The following is a 22,873-nucleotide window of genomic DNA, read 5'->3' on the forward strand; positions in this document are numbered from 1 at the left end:
ATGTTGGCACTACTCACCTGAACCTGTTGTTTTTGTGTGTTCAGCATATTAGGATCAATTGATAGTGGTCCTAGCACACTGACCATCAGCTCTTTTTCTACAAGCCAGTGCTTTAGCTGGGCTTCTGCTGTCTGGAACTGCATCAGGTAATTTGATGACTCCTCCAGTTTTTGTTGTCTCTCAGATGTAACTTGATTGAGCTCTTTCCATTTGGAATCTAACAATGATAATGTTAATGTATTGCATGCATATTCTAGCAGATGGGTTGTCAGACAGCAGACTATATTTGAAACATAAAGAGAGCTCTCTCATAAGGCTTCTTGCTGATTAACTCCAGATGCCTTATTGCAGTGACTCAGCAAATACATCTTTAACAGTCAGACCCATAACATTTGGATGAAGGTCAGACACTTGTGGAATTTTTAGACCAATGAATATACAACATGTAATAAAACGGCTAGCATATTACTAAATGAAATATCCCCAAATTTAGGCTTTGGTCTCAAATGACATTAAAGCCAGAGGGCTGTACTCAGTTATAACTCAGGTGCCTGATCTAGAGAGACAAATCTTCCTGCTTATTCAGTAAAAAAACCTCATACCTTTATAAGGGTTAGCAGAAACCCTAATTTAGGCTTCAACTCTGAACAGCTCTCTGAAAAAGCCTAACTCTTTCAAACTCTTTCAAACATCTGCTTTCAAAGCCTGTGGAGATCACGTGTCTCATTTAGACATCTAAACAAGGTACCTAATGACAGGCAATGAGAATACTTCTGCACATAGCTATTTCAAAAGTACTGTGTGAGCTTAGGTTCACATCTATGCCAACATTTGGTCTTTTCCACTTGTGGCAAGTGGCTTCCAGAGGAGCCATTGAGTCTTACAGTCTTGCAACTTTCCCCTTCCCCTCTGTGAAATTGTCAGTGCTTGCTCAGTCAGCTCTGGTATTTTGCTAATTCTCCCTGTCCCTGATCTTCATCCTTGTTTTTTTCAGTTCCTTTTTGCTGCTTCACAGTCTTTGACCTCTGCTCATTCTGTATTAATTCCCTTTCAACACTATAAAAGATCTCTTGGAGACCTTACCTGCTACTTAAACTTTTCAGAGTTTCACTTAGGACAGACTGGAAAAATCCTCAGCTTAGAAGTTACTGTTGGTGTAGCTATAAAAATGCCTATCACTATGGAACAAGACTGACCTATAATTTATTTAAAATATGGCAAACCTAAAAAGAATCTTTAAAAGCTTATGACAACTATGCACTGCAATATCCCAAAATCTATTGTCCAAACATGGTCATTTCCTCCTTTTTTTTGGCAAAATGTATAGAATCAGTTTTAGAAAACAGCAAAAGGCTACCAAACCTACCAAATGACAAAAGCCACTAGTTCATGGGGAAAAAAACCATGTAAAAGAGCATTACCAACAACTCTAACTGTTCTTTACATGAAATTAGAATCAACTTAATCTGTTGTATTGTGTAAGAAGAATAAAATATGTATCTTGAGCAGTAACTGGTCAGTCAAGTTTTAACTGCAGATAAAAGATAAAGCCCTCTAAAGCAGGGAGTCAAGCTATAGCCTCTCTCAACTACACTGATACAAATGCAAAGCCTGTGGACTTCACTGTCATTACTCCAGATCTATACTCCTGTTAAAGGAGTTATTTCCACAGAATTTAAGGGGTAGGAGGGAGCAAGATACTAAAAATACTAGTGATTGGTAATAGATTAAAAAGTTCATAATAAAACAATTTCCAAATCACCGAGCTATGATACAGCTTTACTGAAGTACCTATTTTATCCAATGTTTGTCTCCACTTAGGTGCCTCGGGAGAGTCAGAGTTCTTCTCCAGCAGCTCTGTTACTTTGTCCTTTAGTTCCTGCACTTTATTAGCACTTTGCTTTAATTCAGTTTCAAAAAGCTGCAAATTTAAGTGATAAAATAAATAAATAAGAGACTAAAGAAGAATGGTAAAGTTTGAAGTCCTTAATACTGAGAGGCCAAGCATAAAAATAAACAGTAAATATCTAGCAATTAAATACTACCTTTCTGTTATGAATCTCAAAACACTTTATAATGGTATATGTTGCTGGTCAAATTTTTTGGAAGAGAGAACCTGAAAGATTTAAACTACATTAATAATTCTTGCTTAATTTGGAATCTGGAATTTGGAATATATTTGGAATCTGCTGGTGTACAGAAGGCAAACTGACTACTGCAAAGCACAGTTCACAGCAGAAATAACCCCGATAGCACCCACATAGAGAGGAGTGTGGTGTGGCCTCATTACCTCCGTAGAAATTCTGCTATCACAGACAGACTGTTTCTTGTAGATCTCCTAAAACCATAGTTTAAAGAGAACCATAGCTTAAAGTGAGGCCTAACAGGAGACTGAGATGCCTCAGCAAATCCTAATTCATGATGTTCTTGCAGATAGAAGTGAACGGTTCTCATACAACTGGCAAAGGGCTCTTATACAAATGTTCTTAAGTAACAAAGCTTGCCCCGGAGAGCTGCTTTTTAATTATCCAAAACCCACTAAAATAAACGCTGAACAAACTGTACTTCATTTAGAACTTCTAGTAAAAGGTCCAAATGTATCAGATGACTCTTGCCTAAGCACTCATTCAGTTTTCCAGCTATTTGTGAATATTCTTCCATTACTACACCAGGAGTAAGATGCTCATGTTGGCTTTGCATATTCTCTGTTAAAAAATAAAGAGCTAGTTTTATTCCACACTTAGTCTGAATTTTAGGATTGAATGTTATCCAACTCTGAGGAAAGTTGGTAGCTGTTCAGGTTAATTTTTAAGGATGACCCGCCAAACATAAAAGAAACTCAGTTAAATCAAATTCTGTTCTCTGTTTAAACACAATCACAAGCAAGGAATTAATTTCCCCTATGCATTACATTTCTTTTTATAGATGAACCTTTACATATGTAAACATTGTCCTTCATTGCTAGGGAAGCATATGTCTCCAATGCTGAAACAGGACAGAAGCCTACTGCTGATTCAGTGGTTTTCTCAAATCAGCTAAAAAGTGGGGAGGAGACTGTTGTGCAGCTATATAACTTAACAAGCATGACAAGGCTGCTGAAGAGAAACACTGCCTTGGAAGAGACATAAGCTGCTGCAGCTGCAGAGACCAGGAGGTCTGTAGAGTGTCAGTGAATCAGCAGCTGCAGAAACAGCTTTTGGACAGATACAGCCCTTCAGATATTACAAGTAATCTAGTATATTTATATTTATTTAAACCTCTAAGGAGACCAAAAAAGTTAATTGCATAATCAATAGAGCCTCACCTATTTTAACTGTCCACCAAAATTACTATTTTCTGACCTGCAAAACTGGTTCTCTCTGACACAGTGCTCCTTTCTCCACTGACACAGTTTGCCAAATTTGCTCTAAGCCTGACTGACATGGTTACTAGGATCATCTAAATACTCTCAGCAACATTAAGCTAGGCTGAGATATCAGTTATGTCATAGCATCTGCCCAATAACCAATAAAAAAGAGTATATTTTTCAAGGCACAAAGTACCTTATGTTGCTCAACTTGGGCTTTAACCGCTTCACTATCAGTTGGAGCAGCTTCCCAATCGGATGCAGTTTTGTCCATTTTTTGCAACCAATGCATCATTGAGGTTGATTCTTCCTGAATACTTTGCATTTTTGAAAGCATACTTTCTAGTTCTGAAATCTTTTCATTCAATAAAACTCCCAAATCTTCATAACTGTGATTTACATCAGACATAGCTTGTTGAACAGTTGTCAGTTCTGTAAAAGGAAAGGTGCACAAAAACTATGTTAGAAGTTACAAGCCCTTCAAACAATATCACCTGGACTTCTAAACAGTACCAGTTACAATAGCTAATAGTCCCCCAAATAAGAAGTTGCTGAACATGTCAGAGTGATTTCCAATTCACTCTAAATGTGGCAACACTACATCTGAATGAGCTAATGTAAGTTCCTATTTGCAAGGACTTCTCATTTCACAAAATCAGTTTTTCAATGTATACAGTTACACAAACACCTTTCTACATACAGTTACACAAACACCTTTCATTATTTTTTTAGTATTTTAAGCAACAATTCCCTGACAAAAAGTTGAACATTCTGGGCTACAGTTCAGGTATATAAAGGTCTTATGTAAGTTCCTTTGTCACAGCGATACAAACGTATATAAAATGGGTGTCTTTGTATACATATACTTGTGTATATGCGTGTTGTGAGTGCTAGCGGGTGTTAAAATTTTAAACCCCATAGACACGTATTAGGCTTTTCTCAAAAGCCATGTGTTATATCAAAATAGCTATCCCTGTATACATTTATAAAAGTATATCTTGAATCATGAAACACAGCCAGATTTAGTCTGTCTTCAAAGAAAATAATGAGATAGGTATTGTTATAATTAATTTTAGTATCGTTCCCTAGTCAATATAATTTTCTTATGTGATGGTGATGTGAACAAGCAGATTTATGTACAACATTAAAAAAATACTTCCATATTTATCAGCAATTGGCAAGTACATTTCTTTATCGCATGCTGAAATTTTTACTGACCTTTATTTTTCAGGAAATCCTGAGTTCCTGGAGCTCCTGCTTCACCATTTAATATTGTGCCACCTGTGGATCAAGAGAGATGAAGTCTCATGCTTATTCCCACCCAGGAAGACCACCCCTCAGCAAGATACATAGCTATTATTACAACATTAAGAATAAAGAATAAAGCTTCAGCCAGCTAGTACCATAAGTGGTACCACATACACACAGCATATGCATTGCGCGTGCATATGTACATATGTACTTAGGGCACCTTTATCCACCAGGGAAGTGGTTGAGACATTACCTCTGGAGGTATTTAAAGGACATGTAGACATGGCACCAGGGGACATGGTTTAGTGCTGGTCTTGGCAGTGCTGGGTTAATGGTTGGATTTGATAATTTTAAGGGTCTTTTCCAACTTAAATGACTCTATGGTTTACCACTGTACCTTTGCACAAAAAGTTCTTGATACCAATTGGATTAATCCCTCCCTATATTGTCATAAGCAAGACTTCAGCACGTGCTCCACGACAAGGATTGCGAAGTGGAGTCCTTACTGTTAGACCTGAAGTCCTTACTGTCACTTGGAGGCGGCCACTCATCCAGGCACCCCAACTAATTAAATATAATTTCAGAGCCTCTGGAACCAGAGCTACATGAGCTTTCTAAAACACTGTCAGACCACAGAGCTGGGGCACGTAACCATGCGCAAAGAACTGCAAAGAGGATCACTTCCCGCTCTCCTGCATATATGTATTCCCAGCTGAGCGATTAACAGAGAAAGATTAATGGTTTCCTTGGAAAAGGCTATGCATCCACCCTACAGTACCAGCTGGACAGTGAGGACCACATTAGTGGCAGCTGGAGGATGGCAAGAGAAAACAAACCAATAAGAGAAGTCACAAGCCCCTGCCAGAGTCTTGTAAATCTTCATTAGCTCAACTTCAGTATTTGTAACTGTGCTAAAGTGAAACACAGTAAAGCTCTTGTCTAGGAGGGCAAATGCTCTAGCCTGGAGGATTACAGCTGCTCTTACATGATAGTTATTTAACTGTTTTTCTATCTGGATGCATAGAAGTAGAGAAAGAGGCAGAGGAAGGAGCCCAAATAAGGTTCCAAAATGTTCCTTGAAAGATTTTTATTAAAAGTTCAAAAAAAATGAAATCACAGGAGGCTACTACAAAGAGATGTGAGAAAGGAAGTGTTCTACTTTTTCCCACTAGGTATCCTTCGGCAGTCTCCATCCTCCCAGTGCTTTGCAGATGACCAGTGAAGGTCAATACACTTGAATTTATTTCCAGACCTAGTCAATTCAAGAATTGACTGAAAATGTGCTTATGGTCATTAAAACACCCAAGGTACCACATCCTTGAACTGTGGCTGGAATGAGACTTAGAAGGATAACTCATTTCTGTAAAACAGATTAACATTTAACACTGGAGTACAGAAAATCGTGGAAATAGATTTGCTGCCTTTAAATTCTGATTACCAGTAAAAAAGAATTCAGCTGAAAGTCCAGACTGAAAACACATTTTGGCCCAGGAAAATCATGCTGGGATATGAAGTTGCTACCCTTCTGTGCTGTTGTTTCAACTAAAACACCGACTAGCATCAATTATACTATTATATTGGGATGAGTAGGTTTGCCTAGGCTCACTTTTTAGGTAAACCACGTCCTCATTATTCTTCTAACAAAAATTCCACGACTCTGCAAACCCTTCTGTGTTTGCCCGGTATCACAGAATAGCCTTCTGGCCATTAAAGAGGTATCTCTGTGCAGATACGTCAGTGTTTGCAAAAGCAAGGTTTGTATTTCTCCTGCTTGCAGACTTGAAGATAGTGAAGCACTGAACACTGATCAGAGTAAGTCAACTTCTCAGTATCAGAAGCTTTCTGGGGTGAGGTGAAGGCAACTGTGATACTGTTATTTTGTTCACTGAGAATTACATACCAAAGTAACAGCTTTAGGACCTGTTAATCATTAACATCAGAGCACTTTTACACAATTTTGGCAGAGTAAAACAATTAGAATGTGTGTTGAATTACTACAGTAATTAGACAGTTTGAATGGGAATCACAGCAAACAAAGGTCAGAAGAGACATAGCTAAATGACTTCTCACAAGCCATAACATTCAGAATGCTAATCCAAGGGTGAAATATTTTAATTTTTGTCTTAAAGGTTTTAAAAATTCCTGAAATATAAGGCTTACCTGGTTATACAAATGCATACCTGACTTGGCAACTGCTCTCAGTTTTGCAGGAGAAGTCACAGCAGTAATTAGGTTACACAGCAAAGTTCCTCTGCTATTCATTTTCTGCAGTTCAGGTGCTTTTAATGTCCATTCATCTTTTAAATTCTGGTTAAGACAGATAGTAACTTGATCATTACAAAACTGATTTCAGACTTAAAAGATTTATTGTAAAGAAAGGAACAACTCTGCTACTTGGGAATCCCCTGCAAACATGCAAAGGAAATGTGAATGTAAATGCAGACTGCAAGTTCCCTAATCCCAATTACTATGACTGCTTACACCTTAAATCTGTACTTTAATGTTTGTAATAGATGCTTTAGTTCTTTCAGCCAGATTTCGCTGTTCCTCTACAATAGCTTACCAATGTATCTTCCAAAGGTTTCTTTAACTCCTCTGTATTCAGGGAGGGTTGTGCTGCTGGAATTCGTTCTGTGGTCTCTTTTATCCATTTCTTTAATGATTCTACAAGGAGCTCAAAAGTATCCATTTGTTTCTGACAAGATGATACATCCTCTTCTCTAGACAATTAAAAACAATTAAAGCAATGATAGTATTCCATCTGATAATTAAACCAACTGGTATTATCAATCCGATATTACTATTCCTAAATTCAAAGTGTCACAAAAGCTAATGTTAGGGATACAAGCAGAATGTACAAAATCTAGTCTTGCTGTAAAGGTAACTTATATGGAATCTTCTATAATTTCTCCAGTTTTCCTTTGCAGCTTGATGCCAAATGGTATTCTAAAGCAATATGCATAAGTAGCAATTTCTGTTTTATCAGAGAAGGGGAGAAGGGTTTTCTTAAAACTGCCAGGACTCCTGCGAATGCCACAAAATTTGAGAAGTTACTTGTCTTTACAGTCCATATTAGTGCTCTTGAGACAGATAGACTAACTACAGAGGCATTTTCAAATAGAATCTTTCTCTTTAAATAAAAACCCCTCACTTACTTTGGTTAACTGCAGTCTCTTGAGATTGCACACAAAAGGATAGCAGTCATCACAACATTCACACTGTGTTATTAGCCAAAGCGGAAACACTTTGATTATTCAACTTACTTTTCCTTTATAGTCTCCTCTACCTCTTTGAATTTCTTAGATAAAGCATTTACTTTTTCTGATACCAATGCTTTATCTCCAGGAAGAGCATGGAATGAAAGTTCTTCAAGAAGCTGCTTCAAAACTTCCAGATCCTTCTTGTGTTGTGCCAATTCTACACTAGCTTCCTGCAAAATAGGATTACATTCTTCATACTAGACTTAACAATCACTAGTTGAAAATTAAACTCTTGATTTTAGCTAACCAACCAAAGCTGGGAAAAAAGCATGCCTTATTTATTGTTCAATTGCTTAGAGGAGTTAGACTAAAAATACACAATATATACAAATTGAATGCTACCAATACCTGCATATATTGAGACACTTCACTAACATCCTTTCTTGGTGCCTCTGTCTCACCGAGGGCCTGGTTCTTCTCATCTAGAAATGACTGAAGTTTTTCTGACAGACCTTCAAATAACTCCACTTTAGTCTTCAACTCCTCCATTTTCAGAAGCTTCTCTCTATGCTTGTTACTTGCTTCAGAAAACCGTCCTGCAAGTTCACTCATTTTAGCTTGCAGTGTGGATGCAGTGGATGGATCTGCTGTTTCCGTGAACTTCTTCACTTTTTCATTCATAGTGTTTATACTGCTTTGGCGACCCGCAATGTCTTGTTCCAGCATCTGAAACAAACAAGAACTGCTTTGCACTCCTTATAACTAAATTTTAAGAAGTAAACCTGGTCCACCGTATAAAGCATCAGATCAGTACAGCTAGACCAGCAGTGTAGATCTATTTCAGCTACAAAAATCCTTATGTGCAGTTTTACTTCACACAGCAGTCCTCTTTAGTAAGTATTTTGAATCCATTAAAGGTGACAAACTAAGATTTTAATTCTTTCTTGAAATCTGCATTATGAAACATATGTTTCTTCTTTCAAAGAATGCTACTTACAATGCTTTTACTAATATTATCCTGAATAGCAGCAGAATTCAAAGGCACTTGTTCTTGTTCCTTAAGGCTCTTTTCAACTCCTTCCATCCAATCCAGCATTTCATCCAAACCATCTTGCACACTTAGGGATCGTGTCAGAGTTACTTGAAGCTTCTCATTCCTTTCATTCACAGATTTGGATAAATTGTCATACCTCTCCACAATATCATCTGATAAGGAGAAAATAATTTCAATATTTTCCTCCAGTCAAACTAAGCTTTTAACTCATTTTACCAGTTCTTACCAGTTGAGTCAAAAATTGCTACATCAGAAAGAAGAAAAAAATATCAGCTTCAGTCACTAATAACGCAGAATCAAAGATCAAAAACCTCAAACAGAGCAAAGAAACACACGACAAGGGAAATGAGGGAGCAGCTTACAGCTGTAGTGCCCGGCTTTAGAAACTGGTTCCAATGAAGCTCTAGCGTAAGACAGCTGTAGACTGTTATCAAGAAATAAAATAGCAGGTTATTAAGACAGCTCTTCTACAATTATGTCTCCTGTGTTATTGTGAGAGCTGAGAAGTTCTTCCAGATGTTTCTTCATTAGACATTCAACACTTTCGAGATAACTCTGAAAGTTACAAGCTCCATGTATCTCCTATGGAGTTTCATCACCAGCTCCAAAGAGGCAAGCCTACAGTTGTTTTATTTTGTTGTTGTGCAAGTTACTTTTGGGATTCCAGTAAGAGATAGTTGTGTGATACACAGAGAGAGTCTTCAAACTTTAGACAGTGGTGAATGTCATGCTGTGCTACTTCTCACAGCTGATGGGGAAAAAGTATTGAGTGTAGGTGTTAACGTTTTGGTGGTGGTAAGCTTTTGTTAGTAACAAGTTTTTTGGCCTGTATGAGAAGAGGCCAAGGGCTGCCCCATGAAAGACACAGATGATTTCAGCCAACTACAGCTGACCCACTGAAGGCACAGCTGATCTCTTCAGCCAAGCTGGTGGTGCGCCTTGAAAATGTATTTAAGAAAGGGGAAAACACTGCATGGGACTGAGAAATGAGGGAAAAGAAAGTGTGAAAACCAGCTCTGCAGACATCAAGGTCAGACAAGAAAGAGGGATAAGAGGTGTTCCAGCTGCTGGAGTGGAGATTTCCCTGAAAACTGTGGAGGAGCATGCTGGAGCAGATAACCACAGTGCAGCATGTAGACGACCTCATGCTAGAGAAGGTGGTTATTTCCTGAAGAAATTGCATCCTATTATCCCAAAAGATTTCAGCCTGTGGTGAGGTCCCGTACTGGAGAAGGGGAAACACATGAGGAGGAAGCAGCAGCAGAGAGTAGCTGCTGCGGACTGACCACAGTCACCCATTTTCCATCCACACTGCACTGTTTGGCAGGAAGGATATGAGTAGTTGGGAAGGAAGGAGTGACAGTGAGCCTGGAAAAAAGAGCGAGGTGGAGGATAGCATTGCTGTAATTTGTCTTTGTTTCTCACTTTCAAAACCTGCTTTATTTGGCAATAAATGAAAGTTAATTTTCACCAGGTCAAGTCTGTTTTGCCCACGACAGTAATTGTTAAGTGTCTTTATCTCAATTCATGAGCTTTTCCATCTTATTTTCTACCCCCATCCGCTTGGGCAAGGGAAGTGAAAGAGCAGCCAGCCAAGGTCAACCTCGTCACAGTTAGTTTCTTAAAGTCAGAAGGAAATAATTCCTCAGCTCACTAAACTTCAAATAACTGCTTGGAAATAGGTAGTTAAAGTAATGTTTCTTGAACCTGAACATGCTCCTTCCCACTGAAGAATTTATGATCCTCAGCAAATCACTATCTCTGTTTGGCAATCCCTATTTCTGAAAAAAAAAAAAAAAAAAAAAAATGAAATGACAGCTTTTAAGTGAAAAGCATATGGATCTATGTAGGAGAGAGACCAACAATGAAGTTGCTGTGTTGTAATGGCTTATGACTCAACAAAACATGGACTTGAACAGTGACACAAGAATGTGGAAGCTCTGTATTTTGTCTCTTCCACAACCTGCATGCAGATACAAGTGATAAAAAGAGGTATTAAGAAAAGCAAATATTTTACCCAGAGTTTTCTGAATCTCATCTTTGTCTGGTGTCAACTCTCCCCTTGTATCCAATAACACTTCAGCAGCTTTTTTCAGTTTTTCTACAGCAATTTGGTGGTTAGACACTTGTCCCTGAAGAACCTGTAAAATTCCACTATTATCAGTTATGTTTTTCAGTACAGTTGATAGTTACATTTGCAAGGTATGATACATCATACAACCTAAACTTAGTGCTGGGAATAAACTAATTCAGTTTCTGACCTCTCCCTAAGAAAAATCCTGATGGGTGGCTATGACTGCTGTTGACCTTCTGGCCCTTGTTTAGTTCATTCACCATCTTTTTTGTCTTCTGTTTTAGAATGCTTGTCTGACAACTGATTTCTTGCATGTAACTTCAAAATGTGTCTTTTGATTAATTGTTTCTAAAGACCACTTGTACAGACTCTATATAATAAACATATTTTTCAACTCAGCATCCGACAACAATTCGGGGGAAAAACATACAGTCAGCAGCAGCAGTTACACATTCACCACCAGTGGTATTGACAAAGGATCAGGCTGACATCATAGTGTAAACAGGAACAGCTTGAAACAAGATGATTGCCTTAACAGACAGGAACCTCCTGGAGTCAGTGTCACTCAATTTTTCCTGCGTTTGTCCATCTAACCAAGGAACACATGTTTAGATACTAGCACAGCCATGATTCACTCCAGAGTCAAAGACAGTAAGGATGAATCAACTTCTAAAAGTGGCTTTGTCTCTCCACTACATCAAAGTACTTTACTGTAAATAATCTTTAAATTATTTTAGACCTCTGTGCTAGGTGCACCTTTGTATGATGTACCTTTGTTTTTATTCACTTGCACGTTATACAAGTCTAAAATGAAGATACTTCTCATTTATTTTTGATACACACTAACTCAATGAATATATGAAGCAAAAGGTAAACGCTACGTGCCCTGCCAGGACAAAGAAGACATGTCAGTGCATTCAACAATGGCCTCCAGAGCACAACCAGATCACAGTACATCTTGCTGACCAAACTGACACAATGAATCTCAGAGAGACCTGAAGAGGAACTTCCCTTACACTAGTACTTGTGTGGAAAAAAACATAAAAGAAAAAGAAAGAAAGGAAGAAAAAAAAATGTACCAGAAAACTTTGTATGCTGGCAGAAGGCAAGCAAGCTGATGCCAGAGGCTCTGAAGAATATTGTGAAGAACAGTTAATCCCCATAAAAGGATTAGACCTCATCATGCTGCCAAGGTCTGTATCTAGCTGGGTTATCAGCTGCATGTGTTGGCTACAAGGGACAGCTTTAACTTGCAACACCTGACTTCTTCAAAATACTCTTTGTTTTGTTTTCATTAATTGGCTTTCTTTCTTCAGCCTCCTGTTTTTTCTCTTCCTTTGAATCTTTTGACAAGTTGTACCCTCTCCCTTCTTCCCAGCTCATATTCATTGAGTGCTCTTTTGTGTGGAAACTAATCCATTTAGACATTTCATAAAAAGAACCCCAGTATTCACTCTTTTTGTATTACTTCCATGAAAATTTGCATTATAGAGGATAGGATTCACTTTGGCATAAGGAACAAGAAGTTTAAATGAAGCTTCAAATTGTGATTGGTGTTATTCTTCTCTTCTAGCATTTGGAAGCACAAATGTGCCTAAATTGTTCCATTGTTAGGAGTCCAAAACTTACACTTTTAACTTTGCTGTCTTAAACATGGCTGTGATTTGTCTCCTTTTGATGTCATGCACCAAAGTGTTGGGCAATTGCAAATGTGGATTTGAAAGATACCATAGGTAAAGGTAACTACTGCTCAGGCTGATGTAAGGGAAATGGTTAAAGCATGTGCTTTCCAAAAGCCATTGACTATGATTTGTCAATAGTAAACATATCCAGCCTGCACTGATACTCCACAGAACACAGACAAAACAGTGAGGAAATGCCAGTCTAATAGCCTTGCTCACTGAAAAACAAATAATCTTCAGTTTATTTATATTATAGGTGATGGAATGTGTTTATGAAAATATGAATCAGTTCAATGATGCCAGAGTGTATGAAACTTCATATAAATGACCTTACACTTGAGTTCCTAAAACTTTCTCTAAACCTACACTTCATGCAGCTAACTGCAATTTTATGTTCACAAGCTCTATCACTAACTTTTTTTTGCCTCTACTAGGATTTACATAAAGTCATGAGTTACATGCTCAGTGGGGAAAAATAAAAAATCCTGTTTTTCTGTGCAGTGCAAATTATGTTTTTTTCACTCTCAGTAGGGTATATAACACTGGATGCAACTGAAGCAGGCAAATAGACTACTCACATCACACTGCTTATCTGGTATGATCCCTTTCATAATGAAGTAACACACAAATGTGAACAGAAAAAATCAAGAGTCACAGACAACAATCAAATGGACTTCTCCATACGGAACTCTATCCCAAGCCCTACTCCAATAGCCAACTGTAATCACTAAATCCTATCTTATTCAAAAACTTTCCAGATTTTGCTAAGTGATATGAAACACATCTTGTTTTCACCACTGCTAATACCATCTTGGTACTCCTTTTTCTTTTCAGTGCTTCTCAGGTATCACTCTGGACTGCCAAATTTCAGAACCAGAAAAGTTGCATGCCCGCATGCAGGCAAGAATTTGGCCTGCAGCCACTTGGATTATAGTAGATCATCCTGTTTTTCAGACAAGAAGCAGTTCCTTTTAGGACAAAAGTACTTTTTCTTTTTAAAGCTTTTCACCTTGGTTTCTTCAAGTTGTCTTTGGAGATTTTTGGGATCCACTGCAATTGGCTCTGATAGTTGTTTGTTCACAGCTATTTCAGAGGCCTGGAGACCTGACAAAAGTCCAGATGAGGCATCTTCATAATGCTGGTATTTATCCACCAGGTCTTTAAGGTTATTTCCAAGGATGCTACACTAAAAGAGTAGAAAACAAACAAGCAAATACCCAGGCATTAAACTGTGCGCTGCATTTCATACCAAAGTCATACATTCCTTCCTTCCTGAAATACTGAATGGTTTTTTCCTGCCATCATCCCACTGTCTACCTGATTTCTGAACTAAGACATGACAGCTGGACAGGTTATGCAGGTCTTCCCACTTTGTGCTCCTGAAAGGTGATTTAGGATCAATTTACCAATACAGGTGGGAAACCGGAATCTAACCCATAGCACTAGAATTAGAACAGCTTCAGGAATACTTTTTGATTCACCAATGTGAAGATTCTTTATCAGCACTCTGACATCAATAATGTAGCCAGTGGAAACCACAAATTAAAAAAAAAATCAGGAGAGATATGTATGTTCACTAAAATTCAGACAGTGGAGTATTGCTTTCACAAATACTTTACCTGCATAGTGAATCTAAAGTGATATGGCTTGGTATTGTACATATGCTTTGTTTTGAGTCACTTAAAAATCTCATCTGAACAAGATCCTATTAGTCCTATACATCAGCATGCCCCAAAATGTCTACAGTGAATTATCATGTAAAAATGTCAGTAGAACTCCTTCAGACTTTCTGGAGATGGTTTCACAAGCAAAATAGGATTGTATCAAGTCATAATATTTACAAACTGTTACATTAAATATTTATAGTCTGAACCTCCCAGGCACTGTACTTTAATGTTTACATATGGTACTCGGTCTCCATCTGGTGGGCAGACATAGAACATGTTCATTTACATAACCAGTTAACCCAGAACTGACTTTGAGATTCCTTCAACACATACTATAAAATCATGTCTCACATATGTGCAAATGCATATATATAAAAGGAAAAGCAATATAAGTATTTATTAAAAGCAAGAAGCTTTTACCAAAGGCAAAAAGGTTACTACAAACTCATTTAACACTTGGAAGATCTCACTAATTGTGGAAGATCTCACTTTTTAGAATTCTGTCCTTCAAGACTTGAAAAGTCTACTTTGCTCTGGATAATTACTGTCAAATATTTAAAGTATGTCTACTATAACTCTACTAAATCTATACATGGAAAGGATAGAATTTGGCAAATTGACAATTATGAGACCAAAAATCAAGCTGCTAGTGTAGTGTTTTTATGTGCATAAAAATAAGCGCTCTGAAAATTTTGCAATGAAATATTTAAATTCATACTCAAGACTTATCCAATAAACCAGCTGGAGAAAATCTAACGTCAATACAAGCTTTAGCTTCCCTGTTCATACAAGTTGAATGGAAAAATGAAAACGAGCTTTTGTAAATGAAGAGCTACCTTCACATACCGAGAAAACAAGTTTTACACTGTTTTTGTGATCAAGCAATCAAATCCATGTCTTTACAGAATTTATACTTCTGACCAAAAAAACCTTAGAGATGAAAATTTCCAGACAAAGGTGGCCACTGTTGCAGACCAATACAGTACCAGTGGACACTGAAGTTCTACTAAGGAATTTGAACTTATGATCTTAGAAAATTATGAAATGGCATGGTCAAAGGATACTGACAGCAACTCTCTCTTAAATGGTTCAATTAATAATTATCCCAAAAGTTCAAAATTCTGGAATATTTTCAATATTGAACAACAATGTGTTGGTTTTTTGAAAACAGCTGGAAATTTGGCATGCGAGACCAGTTGGTGATGTTTGTCTAATTCTACCAGACAGATTCCATACATGAACCTGGCACAGAGAGATAGATTATCTTCCCTCTTTAAGGTATATGGAGGATTTTGCACTGCTAATTACTCATTAGTTAGAGACTAATCTCAGATCGTTAAGGATAAAATGTTTACTTGGCAGAGCAGAAAAGAATTTCTATCTTCAAATGACTATGTTCCTGCATGCCTAGCATAGACAACAAAGGTCACACTGGGACAAACTACTTCAGGATACAAACCAATTTGAAATTTTGCATGTTAACCTTGGCACAGTTCCTCTCTTTCTGCACTCATTTTATTAATAGGAAACCAAGTAAATAAGCAGTTGTAGGATATATTGCAAGTAACATAAAGAAATGTTATCCATCTAAAAGTATTATAATTTCTTTCCACTCCAAAATGTTACTCAGACATCCTGTACAGCCACGAATTCAGAGTTTGTTAAAGCCTGGAAAGAACAATGAAGAAATATGGTTTCATTCGTCCCTTATAACATGAAGTAGAAAATTTCATCCATTCAGACATTAAATAGTCCAGCACCTGACTAAAGCAGATCTTCTAGAAAAGCATCTTGTTCTGTTATCTAACTTTGAGGAAAAAAAGAATTTACAACTTCCCACAGTGTTTGTTTCATCAGCTAACTCCTTTCTATACAAATTGCTAAATCAATTACAGTAGTCTTTCCTATTCAGTATAAATAAAACTTACTTTAGTATAGAGGGATTTGAAGCGATCTGAAGCACTATCCAGTTTATTTTGCACTTCAGTGTATGTTGCTGAAGTATCGATACCATCTTTGTCAACCTTCACACCATCTCTTTTGCTACATGACCTTGCAGCATCTAAAACTCTTTGTCCAGAAATTGTAATATACCGTAAATCACCTTTGTGAGATATAACATCTTCTGAAAAACTCTTCTGCCTTTTCAGTTTGACCATAATACCACTGAAGTCAGAAGCCCCTGCCTCCAAATTGTCAAGTTCTTGTTCTGCCTGCTGCAGCCAGGTTTCAAATTCACTATAGTCCGCATCAAATTTCTCCAGTTCTTCTCTTAGAGAATGAGTCAATTTCATTTTCCGTTCTGATTCGGCTAAAGCAGTCTCATACTGAGCCTTCAGCTCTTTCATGTTCCTTTGCATCTTGTCTTTTTCTTCAGGGGAAAGGTAGTGCCCTTGTTTCTCCAGCAGTGCTTGAGCAGACTGAGTTGCTACTATGATAGCTTGCTGCTGTGAAATAATTTTCTCATGTTGAGCCTACAAGAAAAAGAAGAATAAACTATGACTAGCACCTTCTCAGATGGTTCCTTAGAAAAGGATACGCAAAACAAAGTCTATCAAAATGATAAAAGGCTTTTCTAATTTTCATATTATTTATTAAAAGCCCATTTTTTTCAGTAATTTAAGTGACTCCTGGTCATCATAATTCCATGCAGTTTCAAAATTTTACACAACATTCAATGTAATTTTTGCCAGATACACAAGCCATGACTAAATGGATGTCTTCAAATAATCACTGCAACACAGCAATACCTGGATGTATATATAACACAAACGTTTTCCCCTATACTTCTAAAAGAGCATTGTAGAGCAAAACTAGACTTTATCAATCCCTTTAACCTTTTTCCCTAATAGAAATTATTTGCTTATTACTTAGCATTTATGGTAGTGTGCTCAGTGTAATATAAATTTTCCTATTTCTCTGTCTCAAAAAGGGATTTAACAAATACAGCATTCAAAGGTAGGTAACTTTTCAAATCAAAACTGTCCATTTCCTGTTACTTATATTGTAGCTACCATTACAGACAAGCAGACCAAAATGAGTGAAAGCATCAAACATAATACAGGTACTTTCTCCTTACCCTGAGTGAACAAACATTATTACCTGGGGTTTGAAATTTTGTTTTTCAAAATCAAGAGCAGTGATTCTTATCAATATAGTTAGTCACAAAGCAAGTCCTTTTGACATGCAAAATCAAGACAGAATCTATGCATGTAAATTTTTCAATCCCATAAAAAAAGTTAAGCCACAGGAACTAGAACAGTATGCCAAATAAAAACCATGATTCAAATATATTCTTTAAAAAAGTTCTTCTTGAAGGTCTTCCATTCTCATGTAAAATAGCGATGAAAATAGACTGGTTTTTTTTTTCATGAGTACAGTGGGCAATTTTTCAGTAGGCACTAGGTGCAAAAAAGAACTGTCAAAAAAGTGGAAGTAAAAACATCATGTACACAAAACCAAAGTATCTTATTTTCTTAGGTTGCTTTTGGGGGTTTTGGTTGGGGTTTTTCTTTAATATGAAAGGAAACCCAAATAGTATCAGCTATAAGCATAATAATTTTCATTAAGATGTCCATCAACCCACATCTAAATGTTCTGGGTTTCTCAACTGTAAGTCAGCAAACACCACAAAACTGAGCTCTTATTATTTTAAATGCTTCCAATCACCTTACCTGGAAAATCTATTTTTAAAATGGCGCACTGTGATTTTATGTAACTCACCCTTCTGAAGCCTTCAAATACTGCTTTGCCCATGTGTTAAAGTTATGAGGAATGACGATAGTAATTTCAGTAAACTACCATTTGCAGCCATTGGCAATCAGGGTTTACAGGGGATTCCAGGGGGATGCATAATTTGGCTATCACAAAGATTTTTGGAAAAGTCACATAAAGGGTATGAGTTCACATTGCTACTTTTTGCATTTTATTTACCTGCATTAATTTCTCAAAATACAAAATAATAATAGACTTACCACAAAGATTCTTTACATTTAGCTGCAGGAAACAACTATAGTAACAGCAAAAAGACTAACAAATGTGCAACACATTCTAACTACTGAAATTCCTACCACTATGTATCACAATCTTCCTAGTGTCTGTTCCAAAGCCCATGACAGAACGGATGAGATTGAATTCACTTATGTTGAATAAGAACTAATATTCTTGGCACTTAAATATTGAACACATCCAGTAAAAACAGTACCTTGACTTTCTGATACTGCTGGTTCAGATTATCATCTGTGCTTTTTACTAGTCCATCCACCTGAGTTTCAATGTCTGGCTGCATTTCCAGCAGATTACCATTAACATCATCCTCCTCTCCTTCCAAAACTTTCACATCTCCTTCTTCAAAGTGTGTTCCATTCTGTTCTATAACTTTCTTAAATTTCCGGCCATGCTCCGCTTCCTTATCCACATTTGATAACCAATCCAAAAGATTTTCTATTGTGTTTTTGCTTTCTTCCAGCTGTTCTATGGCTGCAACCTACATTAAAATTTTACAGTTTCAGTTTAGACAGCTTCTTTAAGCATCACAAAATATCATATGCAAACAGACTATTTAAAATACATTAACATTAAAAAGAATTTCTGATTGACATAGAAGTTGCTGGTTTTTTAATAAGAAAATAAACTAGCAGTTCATTAGTTATCCAATTGAAATATGATTTTAATCTCCCTACAGTTTATCAATATGTGTTGGGTTTGAGCGGCCAGGTTTTGGTATCAGGAGGGCTGCAGAGATGGCTTCTGTGAGAAGCTGCCAGAATCTTCCCAGAGCCAATGCCAGCCAGATACAAGATGGACCCATCACTTGCCAACGCTGAGCCCACCAGTGATGGTGGTAACAACTCTGGGATAACACAGTTAAGAAGGGTGCGTGAAAAACTGCAGCCTGAAGAGAGGGGTGAGAATATGTGAGAGGAACAACTCTGCAGACACTAAGATCAGTGAAGAAGGAGAGGGAGAAGGTGTTCCAGGAGCTGGAGCAGAGATTCCCCTGCAGCCCATCATGAAGACCATGGTGGGGCTGGCTGTCCCTCTACAGCCTATGGAGGTCTGCAGTGGAGCAGAGATCCACCTGCAGCCCATGGAGAACCCCATGTTGGAGGAGGTGGATGCCCGAAGGAGGCTGTGACCCCATGGGAAGCCCATGCTGGAGCAGGTTCCTGGCAGGACTTGTGACCCCATGGGGAACCCACACTGGAGCAGTCTGTTCCTGAAGGACTGCAGCCCATGAAAGGTACCTATGTTGGAGCAGTTCTTGAAGAACTGCAGCCTGTGGGAAGGACTCATCTTGCAGAAGTTCATGAAGGACTGTCTCCCATGGTACGGACCCCACAGTGGAGCATGGGAAAAGTGTGAGGAGTCCTTCCCCTGAGGAGGAAGGAGTGGCAGAGACAATGTGTGATGAACTGACTTAACTCACATTCCCCATCCCCCTGCACCAGTGGTGGGAATAAGGGAGAGAATTCTGGAGCTGAACTTAGGAATAAGGGAGGGTGGAGGGAAGGTATTTTTAAGATTTAGTTTAATTTGCATTATCCCACTCTGATTTGATTGGTAATAAATTAATTTCCCCAAGTCAAGCCTGTTTTGCCCATGACAGTAATCGGTGAGTGATCTCTCCCTGCCCTTATCTCAACCCACAAGCCTTTCATTACATTTTCTCTCCCCTATCCAGCTGAGGAGGAAAGTGACGGAATGGCTTTGGTGAGCACATGGCATCCAGATAGGATAAACCCACCACACAAGGGTAAATTGCAAGACTAGTCCCATAAGACAGGTAAAAAGTTTGAATAAAGGTATGAAGTGGTTGCCTAAAAACCTTTTCTGTTTCCTGCTTAATTGCTGTTGTCATAGCTTTATCAAGTTCTTTTTTGGACTCTTCTGCCTTCTGGCTAAGGAGCAAACACTTTGTCTTAGCTTCATTCAGTTTCTGTTCCAGAATAGTCTTGTCTTCTTGTGACAACTTTTCTCCATTCTCTTTCAAGAAGGTTTCAGTATTTTTCACAATCTCTGCCAGTGTCTGGGCACTTCGTCTCATGTCTTTTTGTATCTCCTTTGAGAAAAAAGAAAGCACATAGAAGTAAGTAAATTATTCACCAGATCCGTCCAATTAACTTTATTGGAACTCTCCCTTTTCTGGGGTAAGCATCACACTGGTCCTTTCTAACTTGGGAAAGTATATGATACATTACTAAACTGCAGATAGAATTATTAAATTTAAAGACATCAACATCTGACAATGTTCTTGCGGTTCAATCTGTCTTTTTTTTTTTTTTAAATTCCAAGTCTGTTGGCTTACACTGCTATTCAGACTCAGGCCACTTTCTTTACTTTCTTTAGAAGCTAAAATATTGCATTTCCATGATGGAGAAAAACATATGTCTTATGCTGTAGAAATCAAGAGATAAAGTAAATCTGCTACATTGCAGTTAGTGAGTCTCCTGACAAATTCGTTCCATTACTATGCTAACAGAAAGCTGCTAAAAATAAAGCAATTGAATAAAAGTTAGAAAAATGTAGTTGTCTTTCCTAGTTGGAAGTTTTCCCATACTTTTTTGTTTTGTTCAGGCCAGGAATGGCATAAGAATACTTTTATTTTAGTTTTAATCAATCATAATATTTCAGTCTCAGAAGAATGTTTGCATCCATTGAATTTCATAGAGGACAGATACTTAGTTTCAGTTTATCCAAAGCAGTTTTCCTAGACTGCCTCCCAGTTATCTGAGAGGAGCTTTAATTATAACAATTATGCTGTTGAGTACATTCACCCAGTTACTGAAACAATCTTGGAGCTGCAAGACAGAATATTTGATTTGCATTCTAGACTAAAGATTTTGCAGCAATTATGGAATAGAGTTAGGCACCTAAAACTGCAGCTCATTTTAACACTTCAGCAAGCACATTAGAAAGATTTTCCTGGGGACGCCATATCAAGACAAGATGCTCCTCTGACCAAGATCTCTGTGCTCCCTTTCAAACAGCTCACTGAGGAGGAAAGCTGACTTGACATATAAAAGACTTTTTTTAACACCTATTCCCTCTTAAGACACACTTTTTCAATGGCAACTATAAGAAACCAGACAGAAAATAACAACTCGTCTGCTAGGCAGTCACAGATGATCGGGGAAAAAAAAGGCACCATATGCTGCATCAGTTCTTCACTGTCATGGATACCGCATTTAGGTCACAAATTCTTAAGATAGGTAAGAGATACCAAAGGGGTATGTATCTTTCCACTAACTATAAGAAAACTTTGACAAATTAAATGTATCACTTCACGGATAAATAAAGCAAGGCAAGACGAACAAGGAAATTTCTGCCTTTATAGATTACTAAACCTGACTTGGAGTTCTACAGCATCGCAAACTACTACTAGGAGAAGGAGGAAGAATAACACCAAGTCCTTCAGTTCTTTAACTATCACAAACTCAACATCAGCCAGGACATAGTCAAAGCTTATAGATGACTGGTAACAGCTGAAGAGCAAGGAAAGCAAGCAAACTGAAAGGGCTTTGTTACATGAGGACATCAGAGAGATTCCAAGAAACACTATTAAAAACCAGAATTCAAACCAAAACAAGAGTGAGGCAATGGAAAGCCTCAGGCAAGAGAAAGCCTTGCAGCAAAATTTTTCAAAATACTTTAAACAGGAATAAACACACCCTGATACCAGTTAAAAAGCTGATTGAATTATTTTAGCATAATAAAACTTGTGATTTTATCACATTTGACAGGAACAATCTTAAACTAATATATTAACAAAATTCATGCCTGCTTCAAGAGTGCTTCTTGAAATGTGCAGCACATACTCCTTATTCTGGTGTGTCCTCATTTGGAAGTTTCTGTTCTCCCACTGGCACATACTGGAGTGTAGTCACGGGCAGCAGTTTAAATGCAAGCCACTAAGCCTTTACTTTCTGTAGGTCAAACAAATCTGTTTTATTCTCGTCTCACATGACAAGTCTTGTTACTCAACAAAAGAGTCTAGTCACTCTCCTCTGCACTCAGTCTTCTTTAACTTCTCTGACTAGAATTGTGCCTACCTCCTGTTTGGTCTGGTATTGTTCCAGTTCAGCCTTGCTGTCTCCAATAACAAGAGACTCTCGCTGTCCAATGAGTCGATTTTCAGTCTGTGTAAGCAAATCACAGATTTCCTGCAGTTTCTCTTTGCATTCCTGCTGCCGTTCAGCCACATCCTACATTAGAGCCAAGTACAATTGAACAATAAAACAAAAAGTCCTCACTTCAGGAATCAATAGACACACTAATAAGTATTAGAATATCTTTGAACATCAATATTGCAAAGCAATCATTTTAAAAGTATGCTGTAAACATGATAGCAGTGGTACAAAGAGCAAGATGAACATACAGAAGTTATGGATAAACCTCAGATATGTTGTAAGTAAAAGAGACCATGTTTGATGGAATTGCCCAATAGTAGTCTGGCCATGCACATATGTGAAGGATGAAATCTCCAAATGACAAGAGTGAAAATCCAGTTTCTTAACCACTTGAAACCTGTGATAAACACTATTAATTCTGAAAAAAGGACATCAAAACAGAGGTTAGTTGTGAATGCGAGTTAGCTCTT

At 37.7% G+C, this 22,873-nt stretch overlaps 1 protein-coding gene across 12 annotated transcripts in view; it reads right to left on the reverse strand.

Annotated features, from left to right (window-relative positions):
- The window catches only part of DST (dystonin), a 305,079-nt gene that overhangs the window by 85,069 nt on the left and 197,137 nt on the right, over window positions 1–22,873 (reverse strand). For all 12 annotated transcript variants that reach the window (XM_027695988.1, XM_027695993.1, XM_027695999.1 and 9 more), the window contains 15 exons: window positions 22,326–22,478; window positions 20,102–20,335; window positions 18,479–18,760; window positions 16,203–16,748; window positions 13,617–13,793; window positions 10,869–10,992; window positions 8,795–9,003; window positions 8,206–8,523; window positions 7,861–8,027; window positions 7,161–7,317; window positions 6,778–6,904; window positions 4,565–4,627; window positions 3,543–3,778; window positions 1,792–1,921; window positions 18–217 (listed from right to left, as the gene is read on the reverse strand). In XM_027695988.1, coding sequence (XP_027551789.1) covers window positions 18–217; window positions 1,792–1,921; window positions 3,543–3,778; window positions 4,565–4,627; window positions 6,778–6,904; window positions 7,161–7,317; window positions 7,861–8,027; window positions 8,206–8,523; window positions 8,795–9,003; window positions 10,869–10,992; window positions 13,617–13,793; window positions 16,203–16,748; window positions 18,479–18,760; window positions 20,102–20,335; window positions 22,326–22,478 — 3,123 coding nt within the window. The remainder of the gene's footprint in view (window positions 1–17; window positions 218–1,791; window positions 1,922–3,542; window positions 3,779–4,564; window positions 4,628–6,777; window positions 6,905–7,160; window positions 7,318–7,860; window positions 8,028–8,205; window positions 8,524–8,794; window positions 9,004–10,868; window positions 10,993–13,616; window positions 13,794–16,202; window positions 16,749–18,478; window positions 18,761–20,101; window positions 20,336–22,325; window positions 22,479–22,873) is intronic.

Source organism: Neopelma chrysocephalum, unplaced genomic scaffold (genome assembly GCF_003984885.1).
Source record: "Neopelma chrysocephalum unplaced genomic scaffold, ASM398488v2 Primary Assembly neopelma1_104, whole genome shotgun sequence".
NCBI classification, from domain to species: Eukaryota; Metazoa; Chordata; class Aves; order Passeriformes; family Pipridae; genus Neopelma; species Neopelma chrysocephalum.